At 37.8% G+C, this 23,371-nt stretch overlaps 1 protein-coding gene across 1 annotated transcript in view; it reads right to left on the bottom strand.

Annotated features, from left to right (window-relative positions):
• LOC122811402 (CCN family member 1-like) overlaps positions 1–20,940 on the bottom strand; it is a 140,681-nt gene extending 119,741 nt beyond the window's left edge. Inside the window, exons 1-3 of the mRNA XM_044083234.1 lie at positions 20,222–20,940; positions 12,359–12,572; positions 4,447–4,626 (exon numbers count right to left, since the gene is read on the bottom strand). Of these exons, the coding sequence (XP_043939169.1) occupies positions 4,447–4,626; positions 12,359–12,572; positions 20,222–20,287 (460 nt within the window). The 5' untranslated portion in view covers positions 20,288–20,940. The remainder of the gene's footprint in view (positions 1–4,446; positions 4,627–12,358; positions 12,573–20,221) is intronic.
• Between the last annotated feature and the right edge of the window lie 2,431 nt (positions 20,941–23,371).

The raw sequence follows: 23,371 nt of genomic DNA, 5'->3' as shown, positions 1-23,371 counted from the left end.
ATTTGTGGCTGGCTATCCAATTATCTAGGTTTACACTGAAGGTGGCAAGGGAGGTACTCTGCTTGACATCTATTGGAGGTTTGCTCTAGAGGTGGGTGATATGGTGGGATATGAATCTATCACACAACATGTCTTATTTATTAGTTGATGAAGAATACCTTTAACCTAGTATTTGACAAACCATATGCTTCTCTAATTTGGTTCAGTGAACTTTTATTCATAATTTTATTAGGTCTAAATTTGGGCAAAGATGTTCTGTATTCCATGTGTGAAAATCCTGCTTAAGACCTATACCATTGCCTTTGTATGATTTTGCCATGAAAGGTTATTTAGCAAGTAAATTGTAAAATCATTCATTAGGGCAAAATTACACAATGGCAGTCTCATAAGTCATGTGGTAAGTCCATACTTTTCAACTCCAGATTTTTGCCTCATATTTTTGTTCTGTTCCCCATAACATTTGTAGTTTTCTGTCAAACCACTGAAGTCACTAACTAATTATATATATTTGAGTTTCAGACTTCATATTCTTCAGAGCATGAACACAAACACAAATCCTGTTGTTCTAGAAAAGTTCTAAAAGCAACATTTAAAATATTTCCCTATTTTTTGGACTTTGCTCCCCCCATTGTTTTAGGCTCTGTCCAGATTTATAATGTAAAGAGATTGAGACGATTGGGTAAGCCATAAGAGAAATATTTTGAAAATCTGGTAAAGAAATAATTAATGTTACTTCACCTATAATGTGACTATTTGCAATCCAGGCTGTGTTCCATAGAAACAAAGTTCTGAATGTAGCCCAGGTGACCAAAGATTGATTATCTGTCTGGATTATGGAGGAGTGTGGTTGTCAGCAATGGCGGTTTACCCATCCTGGAGGAAGAAGGAGCCCAACATGCTTCAAGGCTGACAAGAAGTGGGGACACACTGAGACATGCACACTTCCCAAGCTTTGTGTCTGCACAATTAAACACGTGTGTACAATGAACATGAGTTACCTGGATGACCTCTGCGCATGTCAGGCAGAAAGATCAACCACTATTCCAGAGCCAGGTGATGTCTTGGTATGCCATGTCCCCCAGTACTCCTCTATCAATTTATCATGTAACCAAGACATAAATCTGGAACAGACTTGACTGACAGACCTTTCTGACCATGAACCCATGTGGATTGTTTTCTTGGGGATTGACTTGTAGGGAAGTAACCAGACTTTCCTGTCATAATACTGTTCCTAACTTCCCCTGTGACTGCAGTGAGGCTAACAGGTCTGTAGTTTGGTCCTGCCCCCCACTATGTACAAAGGTACCACACTTGCTGTCTCCCAGTCCACTGGCACTTTTGCAGTGGCCAGTGATGTTTTGAAGACTTTTGTCAGGAGAATCTGCTAGCAGAACATAGTAATTGCTAAAGGTATAAGTCTGTTTTTGCTAAAGGTATAAGTCTGTTTTTAATTTGTAAAATGTTTCTTCAAAGTTTCTTTATGTCTCAGCATTATGAGTCAACATGGCTTCTATGGAAAGGAGTCAGTTATTTCATCACCCGACTATAGACTGAAAGTGTTATGTAAGTTCACTAGCACAAAGTAGCACAGGGCTGATATACCACATACCCATCACTGGAAAGGCCCAAGTAATTTTTAAAACAAAGGACACAGTGGGGCAAGATGTTCTATGTATTCCTACCCTCCTGTGCTGACACTTTGTCTTACCAACAAAACCTGCAAACCAGGCAAACCTGCTACCACATTCAAACCTGTCCCTTCTCCACATAATAATGCTGGCAAGCTACCATCAGTAAGAGCCTGCACAGCACCAGATCCAGTTATTACCATATTATGGTAATAAATCTAACTTCACCATCATGTCTAATAAATATGATATCTTTATGAATCATAGTCATATGCTTTACATAAATAAATAAATACTTTTGTACGTATATGTTCTTTACTGTATTGTGCTGCTCTGCCATGTCACATAGCACAGTGCAAAAGCTACTGGACTGTAGAGGATGATGGGACTGAATTAGGCATCAGAGCGTTTTGTACACCACTGTGTGCAATGCACTCCTTTGTGTAAGTCATAAACATGAGTTACATTTATACATTGCTGTTATTGTCCCCAGTATGTCTGTGACTCATGATCCAGAATGGCAACATACAGGATATAGAACACACTGTGATTTTATGCCTCCATGTACTATGTATGAATACCAGTACCTGTCACTAGTGTCAGGATTGTAGCCAGGTTATCAGGTGCCCCTGTGCAATTTCCTGAACTAGTGCCCCCCAACTCAAAGTTGAGTTTCAAAAAGCTCTTCTGAAAGCTGAGGACCAAAAACAAAAGCTTCTGCTGTTCAACACATTATGCCTGGGGCAGCTGCCCCTTTTTCCCCACCCTAGTTTACTCCTCTGACTTGAGTGAGGTATTACTCAGACCCCACATCATGACAGTACTAGGGGAAATGTCCTTCCACCCAGACTGCAGTGACCTGCGGTTCAAGAAACACACCCCCTCACTGGGGACTATTAGAGAGACTTCACTCCCAAACAGTTTTGTTCGGATGTGTCTTTTGATCAGAACTTTGCAATCAGTATCAAAGTCAACCATACCCTTAGTTAAATACTACATCATGAACTATATATCTTCAAAGCTCTGACCTGAAATGTGGTTTGTCAGAGAAAATGAGAAGGAATCACTGTCTGGAATAGAAATGCTCACACATACTGCAGTGCCACAAAATGCCTAATAGCACATTACTTGTGGAAGAGCTGTGATACTGTTAGATAAAATATTTGAAAAGACACAAGTTTAAAAATTCAAAGATAATCTCATACTGCACTTGGGAGTTATGCCATGCAGACCTTTAAAAATAGATAAGGTGTGGGTGTTAAGATCAAAGCACTAGAGGTACCCACACCAGTCTTGTATGCATGTCTTCTGTGATTATCACAAAAGCTGGCTGTAGTCTCAAAACAATGGGACTTTATTGTGCCATCATCAGGTTATGTGCACTATACTCATGGAACTAAATGCACTAAACAGAAATGAAAAAAAAACAGTGGCTATAAAAATAAAAAATAACATTTCACATAAGCAGCATGCAGCAATCACAGACATTTAAGACTTAAGTCATGGAGCCCCCACCCCCCAAAAAAAATGAAGTTCAGAATTAGAAAACATTTGTAAAAATTCCAACCTCCTGATCACCACACTGGAAACTTTTAGACTTTTCTGGATAACTGCATTTGTTAGAGGTGGATTTCTTAAATCACAAATTACACGTCAGCATTTGTAATGATACTTTTTCATGTACTCATTGTCTTTGGCAAATAAGATAGACCTTTCTTAGTGGTTGCTCGATATGGAGAGCAAAAATTAAATCCAGATTAGGCTTTTATGAGGTTAGATAAATGAAATAGGATAACTGTTATTCAGAAACATATATAAATAAACAATTCACTGACATTTGCAGGCCCAAGAATGCATCTCTAGGGGCCAAATGTTTGACTCCCCTGCTGTAAAGGAAAAAGGAAGTGCAAGATAGTAAAACACATTAATGTTTTACATTACAATAAAATATTGTGTATTAGCAAACTCCCAGATGTGCCTCCCTGAAGCACACACAGTCAAATGCAGTAAAAAGAAACATTAATTCAAAACCTATCCGCATTAGAAAACTTTAATAACTTTATACACCCAGCAGCAATTTTCTAATCATATCCAACAAACTCTGGCAGCCATCTTCATCACCAGTGCTGACCTCCTTTCCAACTAACTGGACTCAGAAACCTAGCCCAGCCTTAGGCACCAATTCTGTCATACGCCAGGTGTACTAGGACCTAAACCTAGAAGTCAGTCCTCTTAAATGAAATCTACCACCTAACCTAGTTGCTAAGCTCACCAGAACCTTCTGCAAAGTACAGAAAGGAAAAAAAATGTAAAAAAATCCCCTTTAAAAATTCAACCGACTCCCGATGACTGTGAGTCCTTAACTCATCTGGGAAAAAAAATGAAAAATATTTTAAAACTGGTACCATAAAACTTCACCCTCACCAATTAAAAATCCTTCCAAAACCAAACTGATTAGAAAAATATGAACAAAAGGAAAAATCAAACCAAACATCATGAGAACATTTTTAACTTGTGTAAGTCTGCATTCATATGCTAGAAGGACTATTTTAAGTCATGCTACCTAGTTTTATTATACATGAAAAGAAAAGAGTATAGTTTTGCAAGTACAAATAAATATAATGAATATGGAAAATATAAAATATATAGGAAAAGCAATTAAATGGAATATATTATGTAGTAATAAGCTAAAAGACTTCTAATTTAATAAGCAGTATTTTGCCAATGGTAAAACAATTTTCTGAGCTCTTCTTCAAACAGTAGTTGTCTTCTAAGCTGCATGGTATATATTCTGTGTATCACCTGAATTTTAACCCACCTTTGACCAAACGAGGGTTACGACACAGTGGCCCTAAGACAGGCATCTGTAAGGGGCATGCAGGGGCACAACCAATGGTTCCATCTTGACAGGAACAGTATGTGCTGCAGACAGGCTGGAAGGTTTCTCCATGCTGGTACACTGTTCCATTCAGGAAACAGGAGCGTCTGGTTTCCTGAGCTATTTTTAGAAAGGAAACATTTAAGTTAACCCTGGTTGTAATGACATCAGCAACAGTTATCATGTCTGACAAAGAATATCAGCCTACTTTGGCTGCAATGCTTTACAAATCAAGTGCATCCTTTACTTTAGACCTGGAACCTTTTTGACCCTGTTGCAACAACCATTCCACATTACTTTACAGAACTCTTTTGTTCCCCAGCTTGTATCTCCTTTAATTCCTTCCTAACAGTTTTGCATTTTTCCTCCATTTGCCCCATTGTAGAAGAAAGAATCCTGATATTATACCAGCACTCATAGCCTTTTTCTGACTAGTAACCTGCTTTATATTAACACAACTGAACAATTAAGGAAACTTTTTGTGAGTCTGAGGAAAGTAGAATAGATAAAATATCAGGACCATAAGACACAAAGGGATGTAGTACAATTAATTCATGCAGATGAATGGATGGTGACCAGTGGGACACCACCATGGTCTGTACTAGGGCCAGTACTTGTCAATGTCTTTATACGTGACTTTGTAGAACACCCATAAGGAAAACGTTTGCCAGTTTTGTTAGTGATACATAGTTATGCACAGAAATAATACAAACTTGACTTGGCAGGACTGGATAACTGGACAAAAACATGGAACTTTAAATTCAACAAAAATGTCCAAAATGGTTCCTTTTTAAATAGAAACCCAGAAAAGGATTATAGAGTAGGGAAGATGTAACAACAGTAACAAAAATTTAGAATAGAATAGAATACCTGGGAGTGGTCGCATCAGATGATTTAAAGGCAAGAGAACAATGTAATTATGGAGTAAAGAAGTCTGATTAAGTATACATATCTATGATAAGTTAAAGAAAAGAAATTTGTATCTAAAAGGGTAACAGGAATGGTGCACGCCCTATGTCACAAGACATATAAACAGAGACCATAGGATCTTAACATGCATAGTTTTAAAGAATTACATCATAGGAGAAATTAAAAAAGTTAGTATCTCAAGCAATTATACAGAGTTTATGTGGGTAACCCATTTCAAAACAAGAGATGTTTGGGAACATGATGAAATCATTCGACAACAGAATCGGCACCTCATTCGAGAAAACAGGTAGTAGTGTGTTTTAAAAAGGCATTGTGTAGGGCAGGCATAAAGTCATCCTTACAAGGGCATCATGGGAAGGAAAAAGGCATAACCTATCACATGAGAATGACAGGACCCATAGCCTAGCTAATAAATAATGGTCACTGTAGATGGGATGCACACATTTTATGTAACAACAAAAATCTATTTCCATCCTCCAGAATCCACCTGACTTTAAACATTCCATCCATCACAGAATCAAAACAGATGTCTGCCACCTGTTACAACCCTTCTTTAGTTATGTCTTTTTTGAATGAGGAAGCATTATGTAGTGGAATTATAAAAGTTGTAATAACACAGCACCTAAAATAACAATGTGCAGTCCATAATGAATACGGACATGCGAAACAGAATGTTTTGATGTGTCTGTATGAGACTTCATATTTAACCACATTTCAGATATCACCCTAAAGTAAATTAAATGTAATTAATTACAGATTCATTATATACCTTTAAAGAGAAAGCCTCTGCACGTCCTTGTACATTTAGTAGAATAAAACATAACTGAAAAGGCAGCATTTGATTTGATGGATCACCTCTCTTGCTTGCTCATCAGTAACAGCCTTGTTTTGGACATTGTTCACTGAACTGGTTCATCAGTTATCTTAAGTGCATAGTTATTGCCCTCACCATTAACAATGTCACCGTCATTATTAACACAGTTCATACTACTGTCCCCTAACATTCCATTCTTTGCTGATAGTTGTTTTCTGTTTTAGTAATCATTATCTCTGGCATGAAACCTGTCCATACTTAATGGTTACTTTGTTAGTACATGATTTTGTTACTGTGTGATAAGGGACTATATTCTGCTGTTCTCTTTTCCTCCAGAACAGTTTCTTTAATACACAGACTTGGGTTGGAAACAGGAAACTAATCAAAAACTTTTCCATGGTGAATGTCACATGGTTTTAGATCCAACAGATGCCTTGTAACTTTTAAACCACCTCTATCTGCCAATGTTTGAGCTTGACAAACAGAAAATTATACAAATGATTTATTTCATGGTCTAGGCTCTGCCTTGATCTCTACCTGTACAAAAAAACAATAGAACTCACAGACAAAGATCGGTATATTCAAAACACACGTGAAAACTAACTAACTAACTAACCGACCACCACATGGTCTGAGGAAGATGCCTAAAGCAGTGAAAGTGCTTACCGTTTGTGCACGTTGTCTTTATTTTTATTTTTTTTCTCTTATTAAAGTACTGGTTTTGCTCTTCTGTGGTAGTCGGTTATTTTTTTTATGTATTTAGTTTGAACCCTACCTATGTTTTGGATATCATACTGAATGAAACAACATAAAAAGTACTCTTTTAGTTAAAGGTGACCTACTTGGCAAAAATATGCCTTCAAAAGAAAACTTTTTTATCTTCCAGAGCTGGACTATTGTTTTCGCATCCTTTTTCTTAGCTTGCCGTGCAGTAAAAGTAAGTTTCAAAAGATCAGCAATCAAATCTGCAGGCTTATTCACCACTGCAACAAAATTACCACTCTTTCTCCCTTCAAAAAATCAGTGAGACTCTTACTAAGGAGACAACATTAAAACTGAAACACAAAATTCTGTATTCTGGATAATATCCACAACTCTCCCAAAGGTAAAAACATTTATGTCCCGTCAATTGACTTTACTGTCAAAACAAAGAATCATCTCATACTATGCTTACCCAATCGTTACCTGATCTTTGGTGAAAAGGCCTTTTCCAAGGTGGATCCATCCTTCTGGAACTCAGCCCAAGTGACCTCACACACCATTGATGCTTAGCAATGTAGAAGTAGTTTCAGTAGATGAATACATAGTTTATTTCTCAGGCATACTATATCTGTTGCCATGATTATGGCTGATTTTAAAAATCCATAGACTTATAGCATGGATATTTAGAGTTTCTCCATATTTAACTTCTACCACTGGTTTGTCTGACAGTGCTTCTAGTAACATTTTACATTTTACTGAGATGTGCGATATTATCCTCTCTGTGTACTTACAATCCACTGCTTCATCCTTCTGACTGCTGTTACTCTCTTATTATTTATCCTTTCTCTGCATCGTATCTTCCAGTCTTCTCCTACTTGGCCTTCTGTTTCACCTCCTCACTCTGTTCCAGTCATCATCTGTCCAGGCTAAATCTAATACATATCTGCCTTACTTGTACATTTCTCGCTCTCTTTTTTTGCAGATCTATCCTTTTATATTTTTCTCTCCCCTCATCTATGCATTCCTAAATGCCTCCAGATTCTTGGCTGTTTAATATTTTCATCTCACTCTCTTCTTATTGTTCTCCAGTTTTACTAAATTGATGTTTCATTCTTTTGTTTACTTTAGCCTATCTATTGTGGGTATTAACTTTATATTCACCAATTATTAAATTTGTAGTCTTCTTATTTTATAATTCACCCTTTTTAATTGATCTGTTGTTATAAATACTATTTGTCTCATATTCTACCAAATACTGTGTGACAAAACATTAATGTTTTAATTTGTGTGCTCTCCTATCTTGCATTATTTTGCTTGAAACTTTGTGGCACACTTTATTCTTAAGGTATTGGATCAGCTAAAATAAACCATTGCTAGATAAAATATTTGATATTTTTCAGCTTCTAAAAGGTGAGTTAGGAGCTCATCTATTACTAGCCATTTATATCTAAATAATAAATAATTTTATTTATTTATTTCTCTCCCCTGGCTTTCTCTAAATATACCATAAGCCTGCTTTTCTCTCATTTCATGTTGCAGTTCCTGTTTGTATTATACTAACTTACCTTTAATTTCACTATAAACTGGCTGAAATTTCTCTAACTATTAAATGATTGTCATATAACTTGCAGCTATTCTTAAACTACGTTTTCATACTATGTCTAATTTGGTGTAATTATTTAAACTGCATTTGTTTTCTTGTTTTTTTTGTTATTTTTAAAGACTGTAAAATTATTGTTCTTAAAATGTTTTGTAGTACTATGGAGCTTTTCTCCCTGGGCCTCTGCTGAAAATGGACTCCTACCCAGCCAGACTTTCCTGGTAATCAGATGTCAGTAAGTTGTTGTTGTCTTTCGGCTTTTCCCGGTTAGGGGTCGCTACAGTGGAACTCCAGTCCGCTAATGATTGGCAGTAGATTTTGATGAACGCCGAGGTGCCAGCTCGACGTTCAACCTTCAATGAAGGCACGCCCATTTACTCATATCTTTCGAACTACCAAATAAATAAATTGCTTTGGTTGACCAGGAAGGTCTGACTGGTCTGTATCATGCCCTTTTCAGTAAAGGTTTGGGTAGAAACGCTCCACTAACAATAGGGGTAAGTATAAGCATAAAAGACAAATCACAAAGTGTGAAGCTTTGATTATAATAAGTCTAAATACAAGTGTAAAATACAAATTATTATATTCCGGAAATTTCTGAGAGATCATGAAGAATAACATTTTTGAAAATTTTTGAAATTGTAGGAGGAGTGAGCTAACTGAGTGCGAAATTATAACAGAAGCAATAAAAAGTACAATAACAGCAAGGAGTAATATATGTTCATTATTATACAAGGAAAAAGAAGCAATGAAAAGTTAACTCACATTCAAATACAAGGACAATATATATGCTTTCATTTCCGCAGAGAAGTAGGAAGGCAGAGGGTAAGAATATTGTCATGTTGACACACAAGTGAATTTATACAGAGTTGTAAGATTAATCAGATACCTATTTTGCAGAATTCTGAGGAGAGCATGACACAGGGAATGATGAAAACGGATTAGAGCGATGTGGGAAATAGGATAGAGTTTAAGGGGAGTGTCCTTGGGGGATGTATGGAAGAGTAAGAAAAGGATACTATACAGGAGGACAGAGTATGGAAGAAATGGAGAATGGAGTAGTGAACATATTGGGAGCTGGGGATTGCTATCCAGGGGATGTATAGAAGCAAAGCTACAAGTTGGTGAAGTGTTGTTTAGTACAGTTTTGAATCTATATACATTGTACTGTTGTCTAATGGTGGTGGGAATAGAATTCCAGATCTTGGAGATGTAATTGGAGTACAGAGACTGGGCAGCCTAGTTGGTGGTTTTGGTTATGATTAGTAGATGTTTGCTCGTGGAATGAATATGCCTGTTAGAAGGTTAAGGTTCTGCTATGTTTAGTAGGGCAGGTCAGTTTTGAGGCTTATAAATAACTTTATGTGCAAATATCAATGGGGTAATGGAAAGATAGTGTAATAGTTCTTACCAGTGTAATTGCTTTAAGGCCAGACAGTGGTGTAATGTTGCAGTAGGGTTTGCAGTGAATCTTGCTATCTTGTTATACCACTATTCAATTTTTGAAAGGAGAGATTGTTAAAGTTTGGTGTAAATGGGGACGACATATAATACTGAAGGTAGAAGAAATGTAGAGATTATAGTTTGTTGGCATTATCAGTTAAGAAGTGTTTGCTATGATTCAGGAGACTTGATTTTTGTTGTGTTTTTACAGCTTGTTGTATGTGGATGTCAAAATTTAGATGCTCATCAATAATGAAACCAAGTAATTTTGTGTAAGTAATGGGTGTTGTCTGCCAGGGTGATGAAGTTATTTTTTATATTCAATAGTGATTTTGGTGTAGAGAGCAAAAGCTTGTTTTTTTAGTGGTTAGTGGTTACCAGAAGGTGGGATTTATTTATTTTTGTTAGTGGTTAACAGAAGGTGGGACTTATTTTTTTATATATTTTTTTACTGATTAATAGAAGGTGGGATTTATTCAGCTAGGACTAAATGGAGGAGAATACATTTTGGTCTTTTCTTGATGTTCTGGAATGGATGTAACAGTGCAAATGAGAGTGGCATCATGAGTGAATTGAACAAGTGTGGCATTGTTGGTTGCTTTTGGCAGATCATTATTAAAATGTTGAAGCGTATGGGACCTAAAATTGAGCCTTGTGGGATACTGATTGAGAGAGGCAAGAATGAAGCTAGTTCTTTCTGCTTCTTTACTGCTGTTACTCTAGTTTTAAGTTTGCTGTGGATCCAGGAGAGGGTGGAGTTGTCAAGGCCTAGTGAGGATATTTAGTGAAAAAAGTTTGGTGTGATGTGGTGTCAAATGCCTTAAATAAATCCAGGAACAGTGAGGAGAGAAAGTTTCCCGAGGCCCTGTAATATGGTTGGTAAAGCTGAGTGGGCAGTAGTTGTGCTGTTGCATGGTCTGAAACTATATTGGGCTGGGAAGAGGAGGTTGTTTTCCATTAAATGTTTAAGGAGTTTTGATGGAATACACTTTTCAATTATTTTTTTTTTATAAGGGGGGAGGAATGACTATGGGACAGCAGTTACTGTATTGAGTGGAGGAAAACGTAGAGATTTTTTTTCTAAATATTGGGTAAACAGTTAAGACTGAGATAGGGATGACCGGAGAGTCAGTGGCCGTGGTAATTTATTGACTGGGAAATTTTCAGCAGCAAGTGTAGTGGGTTTAAGTTTTAGGAGCAGTTTTTGATGATGGAAGTTGGGATTGGATTGAGATGGAACTTGTGTGGAGAGGGGAGTATGCAGTTACTAGTTAGTGAGGGAGGAGACTCATTGTATAAAGTGTGAGTTAAACTGGTTACAAATAGACTCACAATGGTTGGAATTTGTGGAAGATGGTTGGTACGGGTGGCCAGGGTTCAGCAGACTGTAAATGGCAGACCAGAAAAGCTTGGTATTCTTGCTGTGGAAGTCTTGGTGAGTGGTGTAGTAGTTATTTTATTTATTTATTTATTTATCTTTATTAGATCTATTGAGTGTTTTTCTACAGTGATGCAGTTCATTAAAGTATTGTAGGTTAGAGTGCAGCTATGACTTCCTCTTTCTTTGGGCCTCATCTGTTTTGTGGATGTGGAAAGTCATGGGGGAAGGTTGTAGTTTACTCCTTTGTATATGTTTGTGGAATCTTATATTAGAATGTCAAGAAGGGTTTCATTAAAATATGCCATTGCTTTGTTCAGAGGAAAAGTTGTTAATGTATGCCATTTTAATACATGTTTGCTTGTTAAACTTAGATGAGTTGTGGAATGTATTGTTATGGTACATTTTTGTGGAGATCATGTCTTACCATTGTAATATAACTTCTTTATTACCTTTTACTTGCAACTGACTTGTGCCTGGGTCACATCTGAGACAGGTCTACAGACAAATCTACTTATCCAAAATAAATATAACATGTTTAATCCTATCTGTGGCACCAAGGCATGTAACACAACTCAAAATGACCAGAATAAAATTTGTAAATTTGATTTTCGGATTGCTTATATGTTTATGACATTGCATGCAGACAGTAGTGCTGTGAAAAAATATCTCGCTTATTCTGCAACACCCTCTCTCTCACTCTTGCTCTCTCACTCACTCACTCACTCACTCACTCACTCACTCACTCACTCACTCACTCACTCACTCACTCACTCACTCACTCACTCACTCTCTCTCTATCAGCGTGAAATGTTATATAAATGTTTCATTTTATCATCAGTTCATGCACATGCTGGTTACCTGTTGAAACAAATAGTCAGGAGCAAAGCAGTAGTGGTGGTAAAAGGCTTAATCAGTTCCCATCTACATTTGAGAAATGTATTACTTCAGAAATATACAGAGAGAAAAAAATAAATTATCTTGCCTCTGCAGATTCCATAGCTGGCTGTCGGCCTAGCTCCAAAGTCACAGTGGAGGTTTTTTGTCTGGTCACATGGATGTAGGTTGCTGCACTTTTTGTTAAGCTGTTGGGCACACACCTTGCAACCACATCCACAGAGGTCAGAGATCAAATGCACACCAGGTGGGCACTGATCTGGCTTTGCACAAGAGCATGTCTTTGGACATCCAGATTCTGCCTATTGGAGAGATGGAAGGAGAAATATATCAATATTAGGAATATATGTAGATGAGGAAAGAAGAGTGGAAAGATTATAAAGAGAAAGAGCAAAACTAGAAAGAGAAATGAAAAGAAATATGGCTGAAACAGAGTGATACAAAGAAATTATAATGACGGGAAAAACAAGTGAAGGAAAGGAATAAAGTCTGAAAAACAGAAATTAATTGAAAAAAAATACAAATGGTATAAAAAGAAGGGCAAACATGAAAGCAAAAAGGAAAACAGAGGTACAGAGTGAAACACTCATGTTCATTGCCATTAAACAAGCCTTTACACTGTAGTAATAATTTGTTTAGAAAATATTTAAGCAGCTTGTTTCAGAAATGCAATCAGAAATTAAACTGACAAATTACAATGACACATACCTTTTGTAACAACTACGTGGCAATGATTTGCTTTGTAAAACTGAGAATAAGTTACACCAAAGTGTGTGATGGGCTGATAACCGTTACTCAACTGTGCTTTGAGTAATTACAGTATAAAACAGTTCCCCAGTCATCAAGAAGTCTCACTTTTTTCCAGCTAACTGTATACTTAAGTGTGCCTCACTATAACTACAGAATGGATTAGCGATGAGTAGCTCACAGATGTGCCAACAATATGGTTTCTTCTGGTACCAGTGACCAGAACTTGGGGAAACTCCTGAGGATACAGGGTGCAATAGCTGGGTAGGAAAAAGGATAATCCTTACTGTAAAACTGCAATCTAAGTAGCCACTTCTAAAAGCCAGCATCAACAACTGCTTTTCTTATGTTAAAAGCATGCATTTGGGGGAAGTGACTCATGCTGCATTTAGGGCATGAATTCCTAGCAGCGCTTCTCCATACCAAAATATGTGGATCTGGATGAATATTTTCATCATCTCTTCACAGGAAAACAGCAAGCTGGTAAATCATAAACTGAAATGAGCTGTAGGTTAAGATTCAAAAGAGAGAGAAATGTCCCTAAAAAAATACTCAAGAGACACATTGCCCAAAGAATATTGGCCATAGAGCCATATGTTACACAACCAAATTTTTTTTTCAGTGGGGGAAACCCCTTCCAGCATCCTAGGACTTTATGTTCTCTATTTTTTGGCAGGTCAAGCCACCCCTGATTTCAGTCCTTCCCTGCTCATTTGTCTGCCTATCTTCCACTGCCCATTGCCACTGGGACCAGTCACATCTCTTTCCCTTGTTGGGTGGGGACTCTCACCTGGGCAATACAGCGACATTCTACAAACTCCCAAACCAATGGCAAATCGAGGATGTTTCTCTAACTGCCTGAGCCAAGCAAGTGCAGGGACTGAACTAAGTCCTGGTAGCCTGTGAATGTAGCAAATAGGAGCAGTTGTCTTACTGCGACCAGCTGTCCTTAGTAGTGCTGGTAGGAGTTCCCAAAAATCCTAACTTTCAACAAATGTACACTGCTAGGTTGGGTGTTGGGTGAGATGTACAATGTGCCTAGCAAAGCATATTCCAACCTCCATGGCTGATGTCTTCAGAAGCCCTGGCTATCCCCAGGATTCCATAATGAAACTCTAATTATCACAATTCTGAGGATTGGAAATGGTGAAAAAAAGGCCTAAAACATAGAAGTGTGAAAACATAAATTTCAAGTATTTTTGTGGGAGTTAAGTTCCCACCATACTCTCCAAAAGTATATATCCCAACTTCACGGTCACACCAATTTGTATAAAGAGAAATCTCCCAAACTAAGTGAATCATTGCGGTGCATGCTTAGAAATCATACCTATGGAAAGCAGAAAGTGACTTTATGTTCCCTGATGTTCTTTCTTCAGGCTATTAAAGCACAGGGAATTTTAACTCAATCATCTTTAGAAAAAAACATCCCCAAACAGGTATCCCACAGGTCTGTGACTTCTACCAGAGAGTCAGCACTACTGATACACAAAATCTGTTCCCCTCCTCCCAACCATTAGGAGATGTAAGCAGGTCATGACTCTTCTTTCTTCTCTTCTCCCTGTCATGTTCAACAAGCACCTGAACAACTAATTAAGCTTGGGCCAGCTGATCCACAGTCAGTGCTCTGACCCCCTCATCATCGAAGCAGCTTTATACAACAGCAAAGGCTGCATATCTGAAATGCAAAACATCCTCAGAGCTGTCTGCAGACCAGGGAGAGTAGTAATATTTCTCCTAATGCTGATGGCATAAAGAGCAATTAACAACCGGTGAAAGGTTACAGTACAGTTATACAGGGCATTCACTGTCTCCTGTGGCAAGATATAGGGCAACCATTTTTGTTGTTTTAGTGTTATCTTGATAACCATTCGTGCTATATAATAATTAGAGTTTGGGTGATTGATTTACCTATTATTTTTATTTTTGTAAAGGGTTCATAGATTGTTAATAAGCATGTGGTTCAGGAGGCGACTGAGGAGTCCAGCCAGATTTTGCAGTTCTGCCAGAGCACTATATGGTTAAGTGACTTATTCAGTGTTGCAAAGCAGGGAGTGGAGGCTGAGGGAATCAAACCCTGGACTACAGTAAACAGGTCATTAGCGGTCTGCAGTATTAAGCATCAGTGATGACTACAAGGGTAAGATGATGTTTACCAGAGTATCCCTTATAGGTACACATCTGGGAAAGGTCCTCACATGCCATCATCTAATGGAAACAGCACAATGACAACATCTGGATGGTCTTCCACCTTCAGTAGTGACAGCCATGATGTGTGCCACATTAACATTGACTAACAGGTTCTACCAATCCTTCTGACACATGTCACAGAGGCAAGTCCTACTTGTATGCCAAAAATATTGCATGCAGAGTGGTGTCCAGACCAAGGAAAATGCATTCGAATTCCTGGAAGTCCTTCTGGAGAAAGACAATAGAGTGGTTTTAGAAAATGTTTCAGAATTTTTTTATACCTGACACATGCAGAGGTTTGACTGGTGAGTGTGGAATTGCTTCATTACATTTTCCTTTATTTTTGGTCCTAATATTACAGCATGGCAAACTGTTACGCTCCTTATCATATGGCAGATAGGCCCTTCTATTTAACTAAGAAAAGGATCAGCTACATTTCCTGATATGTGGTACAAGTCATATAGCACCTATATCTATTTTACTGACAGTTATGACACCCTCATAGTGGAGACTGACAACTCAGATTCAAGTTAAGCAATGAATAAGATGGAGCTGTACATAGTGATACCTGAAATATTACTGGTTATCCCAGAATGGTGCAAAAACAAGAGTCTTGATGCAGTTGTAAATGTCCAAATACCATCTTAAGAATGGAGTGTCAGTTTGGGATTCAACTAGTTTTAGGAGGAGAACATGTAGGATCTAGACTATAATGCTATACTACAGAACTCAGTCTCATTTATATACAGATTATATATAGATTATCACTATGTAGAAAAGCTTTTGAAATGCTTCACTGTTGGTTCTAAAACTTTTTATTCCTTATTGAGTTGTGTATGAGTAACTACTATACGTTTAATCCTTAATTTTATTAGTAATTATTTTTCCCTGTTGCATTTTTCATAGTATCTATGTACATTTATTTCTGTCAGTAAGGAACATATTTTCTCTTTTGGCAAAAACTGTTTCCTTATTTGGACTGTTTATTTTAAAATGACAGTAGAGTACAGTGGGCATGTAAGTGTTATATTGTATAGTTAGTATTGTGCAAGATTCCAAGCATCTTGATTATAAAATTCCTAGTCTCACCTATATCTGGAGAACTTCAGAAATGTGTAGCATAATTAATTTTCTTGGAGATGAGGGGCTGCCAGTTTTTCCACACAAATGACACAACAGGTGTAGTAAAATCATAGTCAAAAATATTCTAAAATAGTCATGATTAGCAGACGTGGAGACACAGGGATGGATTCAATAAAGCCTACACTAAGTGTGCATTAAATGTGCACAATATGTATTCAATAAAATTCTTATCACATTTGTTGTGCTTTCTAATCACTCGGAAAAATTACATTAAGTGTACATGTAGTCTACTTTTTGTGGTAACCTTTATGAATCCTTGTTAGTATTTAAAGCTGCAAGAATAGACTTTCGGCTTTTCCTGGTTAGGGGTCACCACAGCGGAACTCCGGTCTGCTCATGTTTGGCAGTGGATTTTTACGGTGCCGGGTTGCCAGCCCGATGCCCAACCTTCAACGAAGGCACACCCATTCACGCTCGCACCTACCTGCATGTCTTTAACGTCACTCGACCGTGGAGAGGACATGCAGACTCCACACAGAAGGTCTCCAGCCGAGAATCGAATGGGAGAACCTCTTGCTGTGAGGCGACAACGCTAACCGCTGCACCACTGCAGCTTGGCAAGAATATCAGTAGGAAAACTAAAATTAGGAGGAAGAAGGTGTGACTTATGTCTGTGTTGTTTGTTCATTCAGAGCAGTCTATGCTTAGTGTAGGCTTTATTGAATCTGGCCTATAGTAAATAACTAGTATGTGTTATTTAAACCTATTATAAGTAATTGACAGCAGGTCTGTGGACAACAAATATTTATTACAGTTTTCCTTTAACGACACATGTCCTGACATGTATGTGTTGCATACAGCTAATGTTGGTGAGGTGCCCATATCATAGATATACTCACTTCCTGGACAGTATCTGTTACAGTGTGAGGGCATGGGATAGGCATGATGATGTGGCATAGATGTTGTATGTTTTTTACTCCCTTGTACACTGCCCTAATTCTTGCATGGTTTTAATAAATATTTATTTATTTTGACATTTGTTAATCAGGTATGTCCAACTGAGCCTAAGCCCATTTTCTCCCAGGGAGAAAAGCTCCATACAGAATACTTTAAAAAGCAGATGATAATACTAATATTTAGAATGCTAGGCAGTAGAGATATTTTTAAGGTAGAGAATTTTAGACTCTACAGTAAGGTGCTAGAAACAGAACTTGTTTAGTGCTATTCACATGTTGGTGTTGTTGTTTGTCTTTCGGCTTTTCCCGGTTAGGGGTCACCACAGTGGAACTCCGGTCCGCTAATGATTGGCAGTCAATTTTTTATGGTGCCGAGGTGCCAGCCTGATGCCCAACCTTCAACAAAGGCACGGCCATTCACGCATGTCTTTCGAACGCCACTCGGCCGTGGGAAGGACATGCAGACTCCACACAGAAGGCGCTCCAGCCGAGAATTGAACGGGAGAACCCCAACCTTACTTATGTTAAATCAGTTACCATAAACTCATAAAAAAATAAATAAATTACAGAGGTAAATAAATGTTGTTGGGATCCTAGATGTCATCATTTTTTTCAATATATTGCACTCAAGTATGTGCTTAGTTTCAACATGTTTAATTTCTTAAGTAGTATCTTGAAAAGTGGAGTCATTAAAGAAATTTGTATTTTTTTGTGGAAACTGTCTTGCACAGTCAAAATAATGAGGAGAAGGCATGTTTAGCTGAGGTGCCACAACAAATGTATCTCTATCATAGAACAAAGTCCTGGATGCTAAGTGCAAAGGATTAAGGCTAAGAAAAGCTACTGAACACAACCCTGTAGTCGTGGGTTTGATTTCCTCTGTCTCCATTCATCCACTGTGTCTCTGTAAGCCGCTGAAACCAGTATTCCTAGAATGGCTCTGAAAACAGGAAATTGTGCCTATGGAACATTTTTGGCAATAAAAAATGCTCGTGAAGGCACACTGGAAATAAATTATTCTTGCTTTACAGTAAAATAAAGAGACATTTTATTTGCCATAGTTAAACATGACAGCACTACTGATATGATTAAGTCCAATAAGACGATAGCAGCTGAAGGAACCAGCTCACACCAAGACAGCAGCTCTGCAGGATCACATGTTCTGATGAGGTCTGAGGAACAATGTCAGTAAGCACATGCTATGGGAGCCATTACATGCAGCAAAGACAAAAGAGATACGTACATATCAGAGATCGAGGGTCACAGAATATGAGGGGGAAGGAACCATTTCCTAAAAATGATGGACTAAACCATCACAACACTACTGGCCTTAATGCCTGCTAACTTCAGATAGTTAGTACAGGAATGGATGGCCCTGCCCTTTAGTCATGCAGAAACATTCATATTTAGGACTACAATGTGAGACTTGAATGGGGTATCTTCTTAGAATCAAATTATATGCCTCGTCTGTGGTGAAAGACTAAAAAAAAAAGAAACGTTTAATACAAAAAATATTAGAGCACCACAGAGGACTTGAAGTGAATTCCTTTGATGAATGATTCTCTGACTCCTCATTGGTGAATCCTTGTGCTACTGAAAGAGCCTTCTCCCCTGTGTTAAGTATTGCCTACCTGAAGGTATCAGCACCTTGAAGATAGTAACATTTAATAGTGAGGCTCTCTTGTTTTTTGACCCAACCCCACTTTGTCCAAATTATTTTTGTTAGTCCTTTGATCTCTTAAACCAGACTATCACTCATTGGCAGTACTCAGTTACGTCACCTGTAGTAAACCCAAAAATGCACACACCTGTTCATTTTCATTATGTGCTTATCTAATTCAGGGTGGTGGGAAGCTAGACACTGTCCTAAGTAGTGGATGTTGGAAAAAAATAATTTCTGGGTAGGATGCCAGTCTATTCTACAATCACAGCAAACACACACACACACACACACACACACACACACACACACACACACACACACACACACACACACACACACACACACACACACACACACACACACACACACACACACAGCTATATGGGACAATTTAAAACCTCTTTAATACACCTGACACTTGTCTTTGGGAAGTGAAAGAAAACCAGAGAGCCTGATGAAAACTCAGACACAGTGAGAACATATAAACACTATATATAAGTTAAGAATTGAAACTGATATCCTGACACAGTAAGGCAGCAACTCTAACTTCTGTACTACTGTGTTGGCCTAAAAATGAATGCAGCATAGATAACTGTCCAAATGCAAGAAAACACTGAGGTGCCTTTTTCTGCCTGTAGCCTAGCTATGAATATGGTTGTGAACTGCTTGGAGTGGGAGATGAATGGACACATAGGAGGTAGTAGACCATCATCCTCCTTCTTAAATAAGAGAGTTAGAAGCTTCCGAATGGTAACTATGGTAAGTACTACAACAGGAACTATCTGCAGCCTTGCAGGTATTCTGACAACAGAAGACATCAAAGTCACAGCAAGGGAAGGCTTGCAGAAGTGGAGCTTATGGAAATTGCTACTGCATACAGTGTCAGAAAACTTTAATATAAATGAAGGGAAAATATTCTGTAGTGATACATCAGTCCCATAAATGGCATTGAATAGCTTAAAAATACATATTCTATACCAAATATCTGGTAGAAACCATTTGAAAACAGTAGCCCTAGTTGATAATATTAGGGTAAAACACATGGGATAACCTAGTAAGCAAGGAAAAAGTAAAGAAAGATTCTGTGAACAGATTAATTAAGCAATTAATCAAAGAGTCATCCAGGCACTGTCATTCTCTCTGTCGCATCCCTTCTGTAACTACATTGTAGCTGTCCCTGATCTGCAGCTAACAACTAAACCACTTAACAAATATATAATTTAATTAGTAGGAAGTGCCACAGAAACATCATTTAGAATGCTATCAAGTCCTACGACTTCCAATAGGCTGCAGAAATGTTAAAAATAAACCGTACCTCACAAACCAGGAGCAAGGCGGCATATAGGAGGCAAACCATTACAAATCTTCTGAACAGAAACATACTGCTTTTGGCGGGTGTTGTAAAGGTCACTCCTTCTGTTTGCTTTTGCACCAACTCCTGTCTTCTGCAGGCAGAAGTTTCACGGAGGTTGTTTTCCTTCTTATTTTCTATGTCTGGAATAAACGTCCAACAGTGAGTCAGATATTTTATTAGTTTTCTTAAAACTGGAACCTATAAGTTAGTCCAAGTGGTCCAAGTGGTAACAAAAAATAAGTTGGAGCCAATTCAGCTCTATCGGAATACTTTATTCGTAATCCAATGAAGCAAGCAGGTCCACACAACCATGGAATCCTAATGTTTTATCTTCCGAATATCATAACAGTTCTATTCACACTTTTCGACAGGCTTTTTATACACTTGCTATATTGACGGGTATGTGTGTCTTTTTCTGTTCTTTGGTTCTTACTGGCAATTCTGATTCTGTACTTTATGTTAAATTTTAGGATCTGTTATTCCCATAACTTCTGACAAGAGGTTTCTGGCTTGTGGTTTACAGTTCATATGGCAGCTGGGTTGCAAGATAAAATGTTTCCTAACCAGTTGTACTGGGACCTTTTGACCAGTTGTACTGGGACCTTTTGTACTTTCACCATCTTTGCGACATCACAGCAGATGAGTTGAAAAGTAGGCAGGGCTGCAAAAATCTAATAAGGACCAGACTGGTTAGCAAGGAACCCTTGCTTGTTCCACCCCGCCCCACTTCTTACCTTCCTTTGGACAAGCTGTATCAAAGATTACACATTCAGGAAGCTGGAAATAATCCATGTCAGCCCCCAACAATGTGTTTTTAGCAAGATTACTTATTAGTGACTGTAGCTATGATGTGTAATCATTTTGCACACTCGTGCAGAAAAAATAGTTTCAAATGCATATTATAAACTAGATAAAATGCACAAGGCATGTGCTAATTTTAACTTAGAGGAAACTGTAGATTTGAACTCATCCACATAACCGAAGGCTTCATTTTCTTACAGAGGTTTGGGTTGGTCACATCGACACATTGGAAAATTCATGACCAGAGCAATGTCAAGTTTGGTTAAGTTAGGAAAGAGCAGCTTTACCCCTGAAGTACACTGAATGCCTACATACATATTCCTTCTAGTCTCCACCAAATGCTGCACTGTTGCTAGGTACCTCTCCAGCTCTTCTCCTAAGGATGGCTTTTGGTTCATGGTTTACTCAGCACTTATTCTGTGGTCCTGCTGTAGGAACAAAGTATCTGTTCACAAGTTTGTTTTACTACATCTGCAGATGGTTTGGTGCAGCAATTTACTTCACTTGTTTCAGCAGTACCACTCTGCACAGAACCTTCCTCTTGAATAACCCATCAGTGACCCGGAAAGTACCAGATAAGTATCTCACAGCTGCTGCTTGGTAGGTGGCCTTGTGATCCTACAAAAGGGATATGAACTGGATGGTAGAAAAAAGATCAGAAACCCCTGGAAGTCAGAAAAATCTTAAAATTCTAAAGGCAGACAAAATAAATCAAATGTGCTGCACAAAAGGCTAGCCTAATGTCTTTTAATATGTTGGATTGTGTTGCTAATGTTCTGTGCCCCTTCAAGCAGAGAAGAGAGGTGTGTTCACATATTATGGTGGCACATTCAGCTATCTTTTGGTCATGATTATTTATCTATATATATATATATATATATATATATATATATATATATATATATTTATTTTATTTGCTAGATAGGTTATCAAAATGGACTTTTCAGCAAACAAATAGGCCAATGGCAAAAGTACAGAAAAGACAAATTATAGGTTCATTAGTAAGTAGTACACTAGCTGCCCTTGTGGACCATTTTAAGACTGGCTGATTATTCCATTAGTTAAATCCGTAACTAGTTTCAAGGTCTATATATACTAACCATAGGATAGTAATTAGAACAATAACACTAACCAAAGAATGAACAATTACACTTTTTACAAAGGCAGGTCCTCACTTTATTGTGTGATTTGGAGGACGTTGGACAGCACTGAGTCTAATAACTGTAACAGTGCCGATATTTCCTTGAATCATATTGCTGATTCATCATAACAGTTGCACTTGGAACTTTCCTGAGAATAGGGTTAAAAGGTGCTTCCTAAATTCCTTTTGGTCCTCCCTCTGAAGTGATTGTTCCTGAGAAGGTATGATAACTGAGCCTTAAAATGTCTCTGGATTTATGCAGAGAAATTATCCTTTGTGAGCTGAATGTCATGTTGCCTTGTCTTGGGTCAATAGGCTGAGGGGTAGGGGGAGACAATAATTAACATGAAGGAGTTTAAGCACAATAGGCCAGTGGTTACATTTGCCTTTTCATTAACATATGGCCAGTTTTCTGTTTCCACAGTTTGGCAGCAATACTCAGAAATATGAAACAACAGATGTTTTTGGAAGGATCTATAGAATTTGTTGTTTTTTTTTCAAGAAGCCAGCAGATATTTATAATGAAGCAGGCTCTAGTAATATCAGAATAAAAAGAATAATATAAATTATGATAGTCTGATACATATACCTCTGCCTGTATTTTAATTAAGTATTTTGTATATAAGGCTTGGGATGTAGCAGCTAAACGACCGATCTGGTATTCCATGGAGAAGGTCAGTATTCTCAGTGCAGCAGTCATCCCACACTGGTTCACAACTTGTCCTTTTGGTATCAAGTCTCTTAAACATATACATCTCCAACAAATTCAAATCAAACCTACTAAACTTAACACATCTGTAGATTCAACCAATATAGAACTTATCTTGAAGAAATTGCATAATAGTTGGTGAAAAAAATCAGTCAGGCTGTGGGAGATACCCAGGTCTGGCAGAGACAAACAAATGTAAGTTCTGTAATGTTGAAAAAAAAATACTACTTGTAGTTTCAAAAGTGGCCAGATACAAATATGTGTTGGAAAACATTTTTACTTAATAACTTGTGAGTATCGCATATGCAAAGCATTGTTTTCATGTTTTTATTTGTTTATTTCTTTTGCTAACAAGGCATGTCCAGCTAAGGAAAGATAACTTGGAGTGGATTACTGAGAAGAAAACTTTGCATGTGCATGCTAACATAAAAATAAGGATATTGCAGACAGAATAGAAATA

The sequence above is a fragment of the Protopterus annectens genome, chromosome 9.part0 (assembly GCF_019279795.1).
Source record: "Protopterus annectens isolate FY-2018-M chromosome 9.part0, PAN1.0, whole genome shotgun sequence".
NCBI lineage: Eukaryota > Metazoa > Chordata > Ceratodontiformes > Protopteridae > Protopterus > Protopterus annectens.
This window is presented reverse-complemented; position numbering and strand designations above follow the sequence as displayed.